General features: G+C 35.8%; 1 protein-coding gene across 3 annotated transcripts; it reads left to right on the forward strand.

Moving 5' to 3' along the window:
* LOC105158677 (fanconi-associated nuclease 1 homolog) lies at positions 1-13,220 on the forward strand. Of its 3 annotated transcripts, none has more exons than XM_011075507.2 (15): positions 1-181; positions 366-525; positions 1,319-1,791; positions 1,890-2,000; positions 2,728-2,992; positions 3,088-3,150; positions 4,235-4,309; positions 4,416-4,534; positions 6,513-6,583; positions 6,664-6,751; positions 7,444-7,584; positions 7,664-7,887; positions 9,553-9,835; positions 12,009-12,242; positions 12,405-13,220. In XM_011075507.2, the coding sequence occupies exons 1-15, from the start codon at positions 74-76 to the stop codon at positions 12,849-12,851; spliced, it is 2,862 nt and encodes a 953-aa protein (XP_011073809.1). In that variant the 5' UTR covers positions 1-73; the 3' UTR covers positions 12,852-13,220. The 3 variants fall into 3 exon arrangements, with proteins under 3 accessions (XP_011073809.1, XP_011073810.1, XP_011073811.1); XM_011075508.2 differs by having other exon boundaries at positions 9,562-9,835; XM_011075509.2 differs by lacking the exons at positions 1-181; positions 366-525 and having other exon boundaries at positions 1,417-1,587; positions 1,704-1,791.

A 16,658-nucleotide genomic window follows, 5' to 3' on the forward strand; every position in this document is an offset into this window, starting at 1 on the left:
TTGTAATTCCATTTGATATGGCATCCAATTTGATAAGATTCCGCACGTTTAGGGCTCCATCCCATACCAGAGCATGCTGACCGGGCGCGAGAGCTTGCTCAGGGTTGTCGGCAAAAGGCGACGTTACCTGCCCAACCGCCGCTCCTTTCTCTCCGCCTCTTCCTCTTCTTCTTCCTTTCAGGTATCTTATCATTTCAAAATATGCCAATTTCATTGATATTGAAGTTTTCACGATTGGCCAATATGTTAATTTATGCATCTACATATGTATATATATGTACATAAGCACACACACATATGTATACATTTATATTATATTTGTATTCTGCTGAAATTATTTTTGGCGTGGTTTTCCAAAATGCCAGAGTTGTTTGAGTCCGTGTCAAAAAGATGAAAATGTCAAGAGAAACTCTGTGGAGGAAACAGCGAGTGGTGGTGGTGGTGACATGGTGGAATCAGTGAACTGTCCTGTCTGTGGAACCCAACTTCGGGGCCTGGATAATACCCTCATCAATTCTCATTTAGGTCTCGTAAATTTGTGACTATACGTTGGCATGTTTTTGCTTCGGATTTTAGATCATTTATTTCGACTATTGTATGCTGCGAGAGATTTTCCCTTCACAAAGAAATATTGTACTGCTAATTGCTTTTGGGCGTAAGGCGGAATACTGCCACTGCTGACTCTGGTCTCTTCATCTGTCTACTTATGCCACTCGTGAAGTATTTAGTTTTGGTGGTCTATTTCTACTACTCTCTTTTTGCTTTGTTATATAATTTGAGCTCATTCCCTGATGCAATCAGGATTAACTATAAGAATATGCATATGATTTGATTATGATGTGTTGCATGTGATGAAGAGGTACTTTCAGTCTTTAACATTTTTTATCTTGTTGCCATACAAGGTAGTTATAACTTATAAGCAGGAGATGTTTATTTGCTGAAGTATCAGTCTTAGTGCTATTTATGTTTCAAAGCTCTGATCAATGAGGTTGACAGGAGATTAAGTGCTTTTGATTTATAAAGAGCTCTTGAAACTAGTCAATGAATTTAAGCAAAATGTTAAACTGAGCTCAATGGTTGAAAATTTATTGAATTCTCTTCATTTTTTTTCAATCGCTGTGCAGTTTTGTGCTGTAAGTTTTGTCTATTTGTTCCTTTTCTCTTTCGTTTCATTTCATTTCAGTTCATTGTGTAGCTGGAAAAAGTTGTAAAGCTATAATAAAGAGTTTCTCGTGTTATGAGCTATCCATCTTTGTTCCGTGTTTATTTTGTTTAAATTATGATTTTGTGATGTGCATTATTCATTTGATGGTTTCAGATGAGTGCCTTGCCAAAGGAAGTAAACGGAAACTGAGCCAGCTTACTCTTCTTCAGTTCAACTTTTCCAGGTCTAAAGTCAAAGTTCATTCGAATTGGCAAAATGATAAAGGAGATCAAGTTATTACAAGTGACCTCAACAGGATTAGCAGTTGCGATTTAATTCATAATGCAAATGAGTTGGCTAGTTCTGAAGAGGTTTCTTTGAGAAACAATCCATTTGCAAGTGGTGTAGAAGATTTGGTTTCTGATGCTTTTGCCGACAATAAGGTTCCCTCACTGCCATTAGTTTCGGAAATTGAGAGGCCTAAATATGTTGTGAAGGAGTATTTTGATGATCATGACATATTTAAGGTTTCTTTTCCAACTTATATTGTTGGCCGTAGGTACGGCAGTAGGAAGGAGTTGGATACTGAATCAAGGGTATGCCTCTCTAGAGACCCTGAGAATGCTAAGGATCCAAATGCAATTAAGGTTTAACTTTTTTTTTTCCCTTTTCTTTTCTAGTTTTTCTATTATTGTGGTGTCCACTTGATTTATTAATAAGAGACTATTATGTGCCCTTTGACCAGGTACTTTATGCAGGTTGTGATTGTGAATATGATAACATGCTGGGTTATATACCACGGGAGTTGGCCCAATATCTGTCTCCTTTGATTGACAAGTTCTACTTGACCTTTGAGGTAATGAAGCTCTATTATTGGAGTACATAATATGCACTATGGAATCAGTTTCTCTTTTGCCAAAGAGTCATTTCTATTTGTGAGTCTTCTCCATTGGGACCTTGCAAGATACAAAAAATGATGTCTTACGCTGCTAGGTGTTATTCTCATGCACAACTTGCTTATCCGCTGACTACGTTCCGTAACTAATGCATGATTGAAGTGTCTGAGAATCTCCTTTCCTCTACTTTCTTATTCTGATGACTGGATTGAGATGGAATTCTTTATTTTCTTAATGATATCTTAGTTATACTGGCATCCTATCTTGTCCATCCATTTCTTAATTACGATGGTGAAGAAGAAAATAGCATTTAGATTACATATTGTGTTGAAAAATTATGCATTCATCAAAAGAACGGGTTGAAAAGACTGAAAGTGGCCAACAGCTAAACTTTCTTAACCTTGGAGGCTGTTGGATGATTTCATAATCTGGCCCCAATTTTGAAGTTCAAGTATATCAACTTACCAAGGATATTGGATATGAGTCTTTTGATTGCCATCATGATGTCTGCCTCTCTCACTATCTGTATGGAGGTTTGAAAATGTCACCATAACTCCATAAGGGCATGAGGAACCCACTCATCACCTAATACTTGCAGAGTTCTAAAATGTAAATGATCTGCAAATTTTCAAATAATTTCTTGATTTTTGTGAGTAACTTGTTTTTAATTCCTAATAATACTTACAGGGCAGTATTATTTCTGTACCAAAAGATGCTCATGCTGCAGTCCCAATTCAGATTGTATGCAAAAATGGGCAAATATGTAATAAAAAATCAGATGCAAACATTCAAGAGATTAAGTCTCTATGGAGACAAGCTCTACATGTTGCTGAACTTGCAAAAACTAATCCCTCGGGGATGACCAGGTATCAACGCAACCTGGTACTACTTATACAAGATGTTTTGGAGAATAATCGACATCTTTTTACAACCAGAGAGATGTCTTTCCTAGGTACCATATTAAGCACTATTTATCATTGATTACATGATGTTTTATCTATTTGTTCAGAATTTCATGATGAGGTTTGTGCATTTTCTCTTTTTCAGAAGCATTTAAGTTGCTTCCAGATGATAGCCAGAGACTCTTCGCTCGACTTTATACACGCAAAGGTTTTATGCTAAGCACACATTTTCTTCCAGTCAAGTATGCTTCTTGGGTTTCAATAATTGTGTCCCGAACATCTTGCTTATATAGCCAAGTTATAAAGCATCTTATCTTGTCCCTTATTTTAAAAAATCTGTTTTATAGAGAGGTGACTGGTATGATTAAAACATAAGACCCCTGATGTTGGTAAAGTAACCTGGGAACTGACCGTACAACGAATTGTGCATGATGAACATGATTTTGCCGGCCTTGTATAGGGAGTCCCAGGTAGCTGTGTATGTTCATGGTTTTGGAGTTGTCCAGTTTGTGTTTTCTGTATTTATAGTAGCTTTATAGATGTCTCGAAAAATTGGATAGACTGTGTGGAAAGATGCCCATATGCAATATTTAGCATGGGATAAACACATAGAAATTGTTCATTTGATGGCTCAGTGAACTCTGGAAAAACTAACGTTGATGCCTATAATGTTCTTTCCATGCTATCCTACTGCGCTTGAAGGGAAGTTCACTCTGCGTGGGCAACAAAATCTATTCTTTGTTAAAAAAGGTTAAGTTTTAATTTGGGATATGTTTTTGGATATAGTTAATACATGGATCAAGTGGTATAGACATTTAGAAGTAAAAGCTAATATGGATTCTAGTTTTGTTTAATGATATGGTTGTATGGTCGTATCACCATTGCAGGACATGGAACGGTAGCATGCAATAATATTGGTGGACTTACTTTAGAATCTTTCCGGTCCTAGCTATTGAACATTGGACCACCCAATTGTACATGTCTTATTTTCAAACATTTTTAAGAAATTTGACGATTGAATTTGAAGCATTTGTTTCTGTATGATGAAAAGCGTATGGACTGGGTCCGTTAAGAAAATGGCTTTAGGATGCACATATCTTGAAAACTATTTTCATGTGAAGCAGCAATCATAGTTTGACGGATGCTAGATTTAGTTTTTTCTTTTATGTGTTAACTTTCCAATGAGATGTGAGTTCAATTTGCAATTCTCTCTCTCTCTTAATAAGTAAAATTAGTTTTTGCATATTGACATGTTATTTGATAACCTCTGAGATGGTTGGTTTCTCTCACAGGGCCCTGGTTTCGGGTGTCTAATATTTCATACCCTGAGATAGCTGATTGCCACCTAGCAATAAAGGGACTCTTAGGTAAAAGTCGATTATTTTATTTGCACTCTTAGTAATATCATTCAGTCTCCTTATTCTTTTTCTGAATTGAACATTATAAAAGCTTGTCGATGTTCTCATAATGTAGAAACGCGCTATGTATGTTCCCTTGCATGGAGGAATGATGTAGAGGACGATGGTGTAGCCGAGGTCCTAAACATACTTAACATTGATGAGCTACGGGAAGTTTTGCGCATGCTTAACAAGGTGTTTTGGCTGTGGTTTACTTTAGTTCACTGTAATGTTTATAATGCTTAGTCATGTTTGTTGCACCTGAATGAAAACATCAAATAATGGCTTTGGTTCATCCACCAATGTTTATGTTGCAGCTGAAGCAATTCTTATTATAGTTGCTATTTTTTAATGAGTAAAGCCTACCTTTCAACTTCGAGTCTGGTTGGAAATGGTTGTTAGTGGCTATTTATCACTGTTACCTTGAAAATTTTCTCCATTGTTAAAAATATTAGTTGTGTTATAATCTATGCAGTCCCTTGAACTATTCGGTTCATTTGACCATCTGTATATTTACCAAGACTTATTTGTTTGTCTTTAAAGGTTCTTCCTTCTTTTGTACACCATTTTTCCTGCGTCGAGTTTTGGAACTTTGAATGCTTAACAAATGCAACTTGATAATAAGTGGATGCATGTCTTTTTCAGCTGCATGCTGAGATCTTTACATGACATCTTATCAATGGTCCCTCTAAGAGAAATCATGATACCCATTGCTTGACACTCGTTAACCCTACTTTCTGGATAATTGATGCCTCCTAAAGTCATTATTCCGTAATGCAATTTGTACACAATGGAGCAACTTGGATGGTTCATTCTAGATTTGGCTGATCCATGGTTTTTGCTCCTAAATTGATTTTGGCTTCTGATGACTACATAGAAAAAGACCTCCTGTGTGGACAGATACGGGCCAGATACTTTTTAGCCCATGTGGTGATTTGCATGTCTGGACCATCAAGACAACCTTTGGAAGTTTTGAATGTGAAATCCATATGTAAAAAGCCAAGGGCCCGTTTGGTTGTGTTTTCATTTTCATTTTCAGTTTCCAACATTTGGAATGGGTAGAAAAGCTTTATTGGTTTTTGTGCGAAAACTGAGAATATGTTTGGATTAGTTGTTTCCAAATGTAGGTATATAGGTGTGAGAATGTTGAATATAGATATATGTATTTTTGATGTGATAGATGACCAAATTGATTGAATATGTGAAATTATAAAATAATCAAAGTGAGTCTTGCCATTTGAAATAATTTTAATTGATTTGAAACAAGAAAAGACATGCTGACAAGATAAGACAAGTATGACAAACCCATGTGACCTATAATTTCAAAAATTTGAGAATTAAAATAGGAATGCATTCTCAATGAAAATGGCTTGACCAAACAAAATTCCAACCACCCAAATAGTAAAAAGTGGGAAAAATCTCATTGAAAACACAACCAAACGGGCCCCAAATGTTTTCGCGTCATTAATTTAACGGGTTTACAAACATCTGTTTTGTTGAGTTCTCTATTTTACTTCATCCTTCTTCGTCATCACATGTATATGGAAAAGTGCTTTTTCATCTGAAGTTTTTGACTTGAAGAATTTCTGAAAAAAGAAAATTAAGCGTTTGTGCAGAAAGTTTTGGTCATGCAGTTTCTTCAAGTATGTAAAAATTGGGGCTCATCTTGCTACCATATTAAGTAATGGTAACTGTTCATAATTTGATACAGTGGCTGAGGTTTTTAACTTTATTCTATCCAGTTGAGTTTGCTTATTGTGTGTCATATAGGACAATATAATCTGCTTTTGCTTTTCATGGTATCAGGAGTTCTTTTTCCCCCTCAATCTTTAAAATGTAGTGTTGATCTAATGAGAGTGGCAAGAAATTAGATATTTAATAGCTCTTATGTCTTTCAAAATTAAAATATAACTTGTGTACTTTCTCATATTTTCTTTTAAACTAGTGAAGATTCTAGCAGAAGTTGCTGATGCTTGAGACACATCCAAGAGGCTTAGGTTCCTTGGTTTTCGGTTCGTCCTCTGAAGGATAAGCATTGGTGTTTAACACGTCCAATAGAACATTTATAAAAAAATTAGATAATTTGAATTATTTTTACAACTAATGCTTTTAACAACTCTCTGCTTGATGTTTCCTGCTAACTGTTGATTCTCTTCGGTTCCACGTAATTCAGAAATGTGATCGTAGCACAAGAAAGCAGGACATGATTGATTTGCTTCTATCTTCAAGCAAGAATATGGTAAGGTAAATTTTCGTTATTCATCATGTGCCTATCAAATTTTCAATGTATCTCTCACATGATTGGGTTTCAACAACTCATGCAGCCCTGAGCTCCGAAGTTCTGTTTTAGCTATAACTGGGTCCTGTATCAAAGTATCTCCTTTGGCCGAATCTCTAATGTGGCGAGCTGAGGTAATTTTCTTCCATTTTGCCTTAAGTTGGTCACTTAGTCTACACAGAGTTGTGCATTTGTTGTCTGTCTATATGCAATGTTTTGAGGATTCCTGTTGCCAACTTACTGTTCTAGTAGGAGAATGCTTTTAGACACAATATTACCCAACACCTTATCAAATCTAGAGTAAGACAGTAAACAAGCTGATTCAACAAACTGCTGCTGTTAATTTATCATGTCAAAATAAAGGGACAACACACATACATGCTCCAATGACATAGCAAGTTGCAAACTCTAATAGGAATATTTGAAAGCAAAATGTAAAAAGGCTGAAGCAACTTCTCCACTAAAGGTTGTGCCTTGTGTAATTAGTAAAAGCAATCATGAGGGAAGAAATTAGTGATAATTTCAAGTCGTTCTATTTTGTTTTATCATTGTGGTCATTTTCAATAGCCCTAGACAGGAATAAAATTTGAAATGAGAGCAATCTAGGTTTCTCCTGTTATGTATAGGATGAAGCTTGATTGTATTGCATTTTTCTATCTTGCTTCAGCCTTATGAGGTTCCCAATGCAAATTTGAGTCGACAAATTGGGCTTAATTCTTGCTTATGACGACCATTTTATAAGATACTATAACATTTTCCAAATATACATCCTTCCACCTTTGCTTATTTTGGTTACATATGTAATCTAATTTTTTTCCTCATGCAGAGGCTTTTTTTCCTTAATGGAGAGCAGGACTTGTCTGCATTTTTATTTGTGGACTTGGGAATTGTGAAGTTTCCTGCTTATACATGTATAATCTCAGATCCAATCTTTCCAAATAGGAGAGACTTGCTTTCTTATGAAGAGGTATGCTTTATTTTTGTTTGATATGTGAACTTCAGATCAGAATGTGTCTACACTTACCAAGGGTAATTGATGATTGCAGGCTATTGAAATATCACAAATTATGGTTGAATCTCTTGATGAGAACAACTCTGAGTTGGTTTTAAGATGCATAGAGGTTTCCAGTTCTCGCATGTCAATTGCTTTGCAAGAGGGGAAATGTTCAAGTGGTGGAGCAATGGTTGCTTTCTTCTCATACTATTCAGCCTCCTGGGTCTACTCTAAAGTGGTCTTATTAGGTGTCTCTTTTTTTGAGCGTGAGAAGAGGTAACGTTGTTTAAAATATAATTTTTTTTACCCATTTGTACTTCTTTCCCTGAAGCCGTGAAACTGATGAATTCTCAATACCAATTGCTTTCCAGTTCGTCTTTGTTAAGCAAAAATGAGAAACAGTCACTTGATACTATACTTGAAGATGAATTTTCATAGGTGTAGAATGGGATGGCAAATGATTTTACCAAATCTATCATCTTCAGTTCTTAGTTATTTGGGCAGCCAAAGCTTTGGACCAAGTAAAGCAGGACAGAGATCGTATTACATCTCATTAAATGATCTAGATTATTAGGTAGATACTATTAGAGATAATAAGGAACTGGTTGAGCTTTACTTATAGGTCCTTTATAATTTTCAAAGATTGCTTAAAATTGAGAAATGAAAGAGAAAAGAGGGCGTAAACCTTAAAAGGTTTAATAATAATGAATAACATACACCACATGACAACTTGATCAGGCTTTATTTTATATTATGTGTAGCCATATTCTTGATTGAAGTAGTAATAAGGATTCTAAATTATGAAATACTCCCTCCATTCCAGAATTATTTCCTTAATTCTCTTTGAAAAGAGGTTTTTGATGATAGTTCAGAAAAAATGTAAGTCTCACTATCTCAAGATTCTTTCCCTTTATAGTGGTATACAGTTAATGGATTCACATCATTACTTATAGTGATATTATAGTTTTGGGAAAAAGTTCATATTAATAAATAGAGCCTTATCTTGGAATATTCTAAAAAAGATGTAGGAGCAACAGGTTTTGGGACAGAGTATATCACCGGATGGCTAGTTTTAATTTACTAAAATTGCTGAAAAACTTTTACATCATAAACTGTGTGTGTTTTAGGTGTAAAGTTGATGGTATTCACTTAAAATTTCTTCAACGGGAAAGCAAATCGTGCTGATTTTAGGCAAGGGAATATGCTGAAGGAGCTTGTTTAACATCCAACTTTCTTCTTCCTAGTGTCTTATTGCTTTTATCATCTACTTCTCATTGGTGTAATTGAGCTACGGAGTTAGATTAGAGATTATCATTCTTTCCAGAACTGTATCAGCTTTTGAGGTTTTTCTATAATGCGACATTTGGAAAGAAGGAATTAAATTTATGAAAATTTTTTCAAATGACTTCATAGTAAATAGATTTGAAATCCATCGAAATGCCACAAAATATAGTTCAAAATGGAGTTTAAGGATTTGAAATCCTTTGTAACATGAGATAGTATTGAAACAAGTTTAAAAAATTTATTAAGAATTTGAAATCCTTTGTAACATGAGATAGTATTGAAGCAAGTTTAAAAAATTATTAAGAATTTGAATTCTATAGCTCCAAATACATCACTCACAACCTAAGAGAAGTTCGGTAAAGTAAGAATCTAACAATAATTGGAACAAGAAATGACTAAGCATCCCTAGATTGCCATTGGAACAACCTCCATCCTTCACCAATCTTGTAAAGGGAACATAAACTTATACTTGCCAGGCATACTGAATTTATGTAGAGGAAGGTCTCCATATAGCTTTCCTGCAGATGTTTCTCTGTATTACGGGGGGGAGGGGGGAGGGGGGGGGCTTACTGCTCGCTCTTTGCATGTAATAAAGAACTCAGATTCCTTTGTGTGTACTTGCTGCTACCAAGCATTCTCTTGAAGTATGATTTTTAGCTGTCGCAGGTACATTGATGCCATCAATCTACTCAGGCAGTTGTTGGATGCATTTATTTTTGATGGAAGAAGGGGATATTGGACTTTAAGACTGTCTGTGGATTTGGAACATGTGGGGCGTCTAGATGAGAGCCTGCAAGTTGCAGAAGATGGTTTACTTGATCCATGGGTTCGTGCCGGTTCAAGAGTAGCCCTGCAAAGACGAGTACTACGCTTGGGAAAACCACCTAGGCGTTGGAAAATCCCCAGTTATTCTGAGTCTGTTAAGAGGAATATTTTTGAGGTAGATGCTAATATAAATGCCAAAATTTGGTCTCGTATGGTCTTGGGTAAATAATCAAAACTCCCCATTAGGTTTGGCCTAGTTAGTAGACAAGTAGATTTAAACAAAACCAAAAATAAAAAAAAAAGTTAGAACACAACAAAATCTTATTTTGGACCATGATGTATCTCCTAGTCTCCTTCATTAGGTCCCCTTACCACATGAAACCTAGCTGCAGATCAACATTGGCCTCCTACAGGTGGTGGATGGATGTGGTAGAACAAGCGGGTGGAGGAGGTGGAAAGAAGGGTGGTGGATGAGGTGAAGGTGGGACGATGGGTGGCAGGGGAGAATTGGATTAGGTGGGGAGAGGGAGCTGTTGAGATGGGAAGGGGTGGATATGTGTTCGTTGCTTGGGGGTGGCAGGATGGTGTGTTCAGTACGGGAGGTTGGGGTGTGAGTGAGGGTATGCTGGGTTGAGACTCTGGTGGGGTTGGAACTGAAGCTGGTGGGGTGGTTGCTACTGGCAGGCTTGGATGGACAGTAAGGATGAGGGGAGAGTGTCTCTTGGTGGGTGGTTGTTTTCATGGTTAGGTGATCAATTTTGGGAAGAATATGAGATTTTACTTATTTTCTGTTCTGGTTTTCTGTTACTAACTACCTTATCTTATAATTTCCCAATCAAGAAACAATTTTGCAAAACTAGTTTCTATTTTATTATTTAAATTTGAATTTAGTTATGTTTTTTAGTTTTCCTATAGTACATTCCATTGAACATTCATGTCAATCATGATAAGTAGCTTAAAGTTTTAGATTATATTAGTTTAAGTAAGTTTTGTTTGATTGCAATAGATTTCAAATATGTGCTCATGTTTACTTAAATTGATTTTATGATAGAAAGAAGAATAAATATAGAACAAATTATTATCTAAAAAGAATTTAAATTTGAGAAAATATCAGATTATTTGTAATTAATTATAAACGCACAGTTTTATTTAAATCATGTCTAGGCCCCATTTATATTGAACTAATATAAGAAGGTAACTTTACATCTTCTGAATATTGGAGAAATTACAATTAGCCGAGGACATTTTGTCTAAAATAATTTGAACAGTAGCGCGAGCAATCTTTTTCTGGCAAACAACATTCTCACCACGGCAATCAACCATTTGGGTAGTTTGTGATTAGGGAGGTTTTGGTAATTTTAGTGTAACATATTAATAGTGTCAATCTTGTGTCATTTGCCATGAGTAACCTGTACTTTGTTTTGGAGGGTATTGAGCTTATAAGCTATTCAAAATATTTTATAAGATATTTGAGATCTTATAAGTTCTACAAACTGTTATGTAAGTTTTTTCTTAAAGAGCTTATAACATTCTTAAATAAGATGGTTACAATCTTATAAGTTCTCAAAAGAACAAAAGCCAAAAAAAGCTGAACCCATCTTTTCTAGGTGTTTGGCTAAATTCTTTTTATAAGATGTTATAAGTTCATATATTTGAGATGTCTTTTTAGCTTATAAGATGTTATCTTATTTTATAAAGAAGCTATTGATGTGTTTGGATAAAATAAGATCATGGAGATTACAATATGTTACTAATGACAAATTTATAATTGAGTTGGAGAATATGGAACTAACTTGTTAAGATTTTGAAACTAAATTGGGGAATTCCTTACTTTTTTTTGAAGGAGCTCGAAGAGCTCCTCATATCCTAGTTTTGGATCTATTAGCTCCTTTCCTAAAAATTTACCAAACACTTTGTAACATCTTATAAGTTTTAAAACATCGTATAAGATGTTCTATGGAGTTTATAAGTTCACCTAAACACACTTTATGTTCTTTTTAAGTCTTACATCCAAGAGACAAAAACTATGGTAGCTAATTTGTTTGCATTTCACTCTTACCGTTCGCATATTAATGTGTCTTCCGCAAGTGAGAAACATCTATTTAGATTATTCTAAATTCAACTAGTTTTATGGCATTTTTGGTATTGTTATGATATTAGGAACTTATTATGGCAAATACTTGACATCTTATAAGCTGTCATATCTTATCTATCCAAATACTTTAAGAGTTTATTTTTAAAAAAAGATTTAATGTGTTTACACTCCTAAAACATCTTATAAGGTTAGTCAAACACCCTCTTAATTGTACTTTGATTTAATTGTTTCTATTGGTCCAATGGCAATTTAGGTTCATGTTCAAGGAAGACCATTGAATTGTAAAGCAGGGATGAAAAGCATATTTTATGGTGAAGATGGAGAACAATGTGGAGTAGAACAGCTTGCACTACACTATTATGCTGGGGAAGGAGGTGGTTGGCAGGGTGTTCATGCAGAAAGTGGAATTTGGCTAACAATTTTTGGGGTCTTGATGTGGGATATTATTTTTGCTGATATACCAAATGTCTTCCGCACTAAATTTCAGGTATGCTAAGTAAAACTGACAATATTATTCCTAGAGGCTATCTAGAAAAAGCTTTTTGAATATTTGAAGCAAAGTTTGTAGACTAACACGCTGACTTGCTTTTTCATTTTTATCGTTCTCATAATTATCATTATATGCACACATGTGATCTTCTCTTTGCAGACTGCACCCTTGGATCTGGAGACTGATAGCTTTTATGAAGTGAGGAAGGGGCTCATTGAAGAACTCCTGGACAAAATTCAAGATGGAATGGCAGAAGAGATACTTATCACATCATGGGAATCACATGTTGGAACAGCGTGTCGAGGAGTGAACTGGGAGAAGCACTCATTGGCTGATCTACGAGCAGCTGTTAAATGCATTGGTGGTCACTGCCTTGCATCAATTTGCCGGCATTTGGCTCAAGATTACCGCAGCTGGTCTAGTGGTATGCCGGACTTACTGCTGTGGCGTCTCCATGACTGCTACAGAGGTGAAGCAAAGCTTGTAGAAGTAAAAGGCCCCAGAGATAGACTTTCAGAGCAACAGCGTGCATGGTTGCTGGTTCTAATGGACTGTGGCTTCAATGTTGAGGTCTGCAAGGTTACTCCGCCTCCAGTACCATCATGATGCATTCCTGTTTTGCTTTCCTTTAACTCTCAAATCAAGTCCAATTTTTGTTGGACAAGCTGTGCGGTGGATGACTTACCTCTGGATTATTCGGACCTAAGGATGTATGTTCCGTTCTACAGAGCTTGTTTTGGGAAGTTCTCACTAAATCCATTTACATCGGTGTTGAAATGTTGGATAAGAGCAGATAAACTTGCTGTTCCTTCCTGGAACTGGTTCCAGTTCTGGCTTCTCTTATTCTTTAGCCGTTGCTCTAAGACAAGTTGTATATCATCCAAGAGCACAATTGCTGTTATGACAATTGCAGTTCCTAACTTCTTACAGTATAAACCATCACTTTATATCTAATGGAATTTATTTTCATAATTCACTGCAATCACTTATGCTGTTAGTTCTCCTTTAAGAAACTTGAGAAAACTTACTAAGAATCTGAGAAAAGAATAGTTATGCACAACTATTTTCCCTTTATAATTTGATTATTTTAGGTGGTCATTTCATTGTTCTTCTGATTCTCTTATATTCCTTTGTTTTAATTTAATTCTTGTGTAACTGTGTGGCTGTACACAAGAATGGCTACGGCCATGACATCACCGAAACCTGTGCAGGAGATTGTTCTGTATTTGCATGCTACTTAACCAACATGATCTGTGTGATATAATTTAAGGTTAGGATCACAACTGAATGACAATTATTTGGACGGTCAAGGCAGAGCTATAAATTCCGTTGAAGGAGGCCATAAACTAGGTTTAGATGTAAGATGTATAGATAAACTGATAACAATTACATTCTTATAATTTTGCTTGTGAATTTGTTCATTCTAACACAACAAATTATGGGGATGTGAAAAATTCTGAAGTAGATCTTCTGATAAGAGGTTCAAAAACAAATAAAGTCTACATATGCGTAATATAGAGCATTAATAGGAGCCAAAAATTTAGCAATGAATTTGCCACGACCAGCCACATTTAGCTGTTTTTGTTGCGAAACTCATTGCATAAGCACAATGAACGTTAGAGACGTAACGACTTATTTTGTTGACAAATTCGGCGGGAAAAGGTGTCATTGCATGTTGTTGCTAGTTTGGGACAACCATGATTCCTTGCAAGCTTGCAACAGTTATTTGATGCGAGTACTTCGGAACAAAGTGGCGATAGGTTCTCATCTTGCCGATGATCTCAAATATACCTTCCTATTATTACTTAGTTTTGTTGTTTGTTTATTTCTCAGATGAGACAGGATGTCGAAGCAATTGCAGATGCTAATCTTGAGCAGTTTAATCTTTAAAATAGAAGAAGTTGCTATAGGGATAGTCAGAATGAGAATAATTGAAATTAAGTTGATTATGATTTTACAAATTATAGACTCGTAATACGTTTGACTACTTCTTTTATATTTATTATAATTTTGTTTTTATTATTTTTTATTTTTTCTTTATTCAATTGATATATAATATTGATATATTATGTAGCATCTTTGGGTTCAACATTCAAGCTTCAAGGAGGAGTAGCAACAGCTGCATACTTGAAGACGATGCAACTACAGTACACAGCAGCAAAAACTCCTATTTATTTCTTTTTTCACATAAATCGTTCCACGTTTTTATAAGTGATTGAATGATTTATCTCTGATGAGTTAGTTGCCACCTGAAATCCTAGTTGGCCTGTTAGTTGAAGGCAGTTAAATTCATCTTCTTCTTTCCGCTAGTGTATATATGTTTTCAAGAGCTTAGAACTAATTTTCAGTTTTTAGCTGAACGAAGTTCTCGTTCATTCTTGAAAATACCTGCAATGGCTATACTCTATAGTTCAATGAACTTTTTTTTGTTACATGGTATCAGAGTCTTCAATTGAAGGTCTCTGAATATCTGAACTTTGTAATTCCATATCAATACACTAGAATTCATGAGACCAGTTTACAATGGCGGAAATGTCAGCCACTACGACTACTGTGCCGACCAGGGAGATTGCTTTGCATGAACATTTACAACTTCATGGGTCTGATCATCCAGAGATGGTGTTGGTAAGCGCGCCTCTCACCGGCAACAACTACTTATATTGGAGTTCTGGAGTGAAATGTGCACAACGTGCAAAAATGAAGCCGGATTTCATTGACGGAATCTCTGCAGAACCAAACACCAATGATCCTGATTTTGTACAATGAATTAGAGTTGATAATATGGTGACCACTTGGATCTTGAATTCTATTTCTAATGACATTGTGGAAGCATTCATGTACACAAAATCCTCCAAAATTTCCCGGCGCGATCTTGAACAACGTTATGGAAAGTGCAATGGGCCACAGCTGTATCAATTACAAAGGGAAATATGTTCTATGACACAAGGAAATTCATCTCTATCTTTTACAAACATGAAGAAGCTTTGGGATGAAATGGCAAAATTAAATCCAACACCATAATGCACTTGCAATGGCTGTACATGTGGTGCTTGGAGGGCAGTGGCAGAATCAGTTGCATTCACACAGCTAATGCAATTTCTTATGGGCCTTAATGATGCATTTGGTAATGTAAGACATCAATTGTTGGTCACGAACCCTGTTCCTTCAATTAACAGAGCATATCCGATGATTCAGTGTGGAGAAAAAAGAGAAAACAATTCACATGGAGTTGGCAGATAGTATTGAGAACACAACACTTCATGTAAGAGGAGGAACAAGGTTTAACAAGAAAAGATACAATAGTGAAAGGCGAACTCAAATCTACACTCACTGTGAAAGAACTGGCGTAGCAAGGACACATGCTTTAAGATACATGGTACCTATGATTGGTACAAGGAACTGGAGGGGCTAGAGGTTTCATTGTAGCAGCTACTACTAGAAAAGAAGATCAACAACAACATGATACTAGGGAGGAATTGCTACATGAGTTGATCAGATTGATGAGAAACACTATACAACCTGCAGTGCAAAGAAATCTAGCACATGTAGACAATTTTGCCGGTATGAATGTTGCCTTTACTAGCTCTAGAACTAACATTTTATTCTCTTAGATTGTGGATACGAGGGCAACTAACCATATGTGTGCTTGTAGGTGCTCACTTGATAATGTTGCTATTCTCTCTCATCGTACTTTGATACACTTACCTGATAACTCCACTCAGTCTGTTACACACACTGGAAACAATACTTTACATAAAGATTTCACTCTTACTGATGTGTTGATAGTGCCTTTCTTCAAGTTCAACCTCCTCTCAGTACCTAAAATTTGTTCCTCTTTATCTGTTGAAGTGTCATTTCACTCCTCTCATTGTCTTTTCAAGGACCTGAAGACTAAGAGGTTCTAGCTCTAGGAAAACAAGAGAGAAATCTGTATTTCTCGGATAGTTCTCTTTTAATTTTGCTGTCACATAATCTTGTGTCAAAAGAAGTTCTTGTCTTACATCACATACTTGTACAAATTCATTGTGGCACAAAAGGCCGCAACATCCATCCTCTATTGTACTCCAACATATTCCAGCAATAAAGCATGACGTTACTTTGCACAAACTTAATTGTGAGATATATTCTATTGCTAAACATCACAGAGTTCCCTTCTTTCCAGCACCTCTCACTCCACAAAAATATTTGAACTCGTTCATGTTGACTTATGGGGTCCTTATCGTCTAACCTCTCTATCTGGTTGTAACTATTTTCTTACAATTGTAGATGATTTCAATTGAGCAACATGGACCTTCTTGCTCAAGTACAAATCTCAAGTGCCTCAGATATTAGCCAATTATCTCACTATGACCAAAACTCAATTTCAGTCCCATGTCAAAATTATTCATTCAAAGAATGGAACTGAATTAGCTA

This window comes from Sesamum indicum, linkage group LG3 (assembly GCF_000512975.1).
Source record: "Sesamum indicum cultivar Zhongzhi No. 13 linkage group LG3, S_indicum_v1.0, whole genome shotgun sequence".
Classification (NCBI taxonomy): Eukaryota; Viridiplantae; Streptophyta; class Magnoliopsida; order Lamiales; family Pedaliaceae; genus Sesamum; species Sesamum indicum.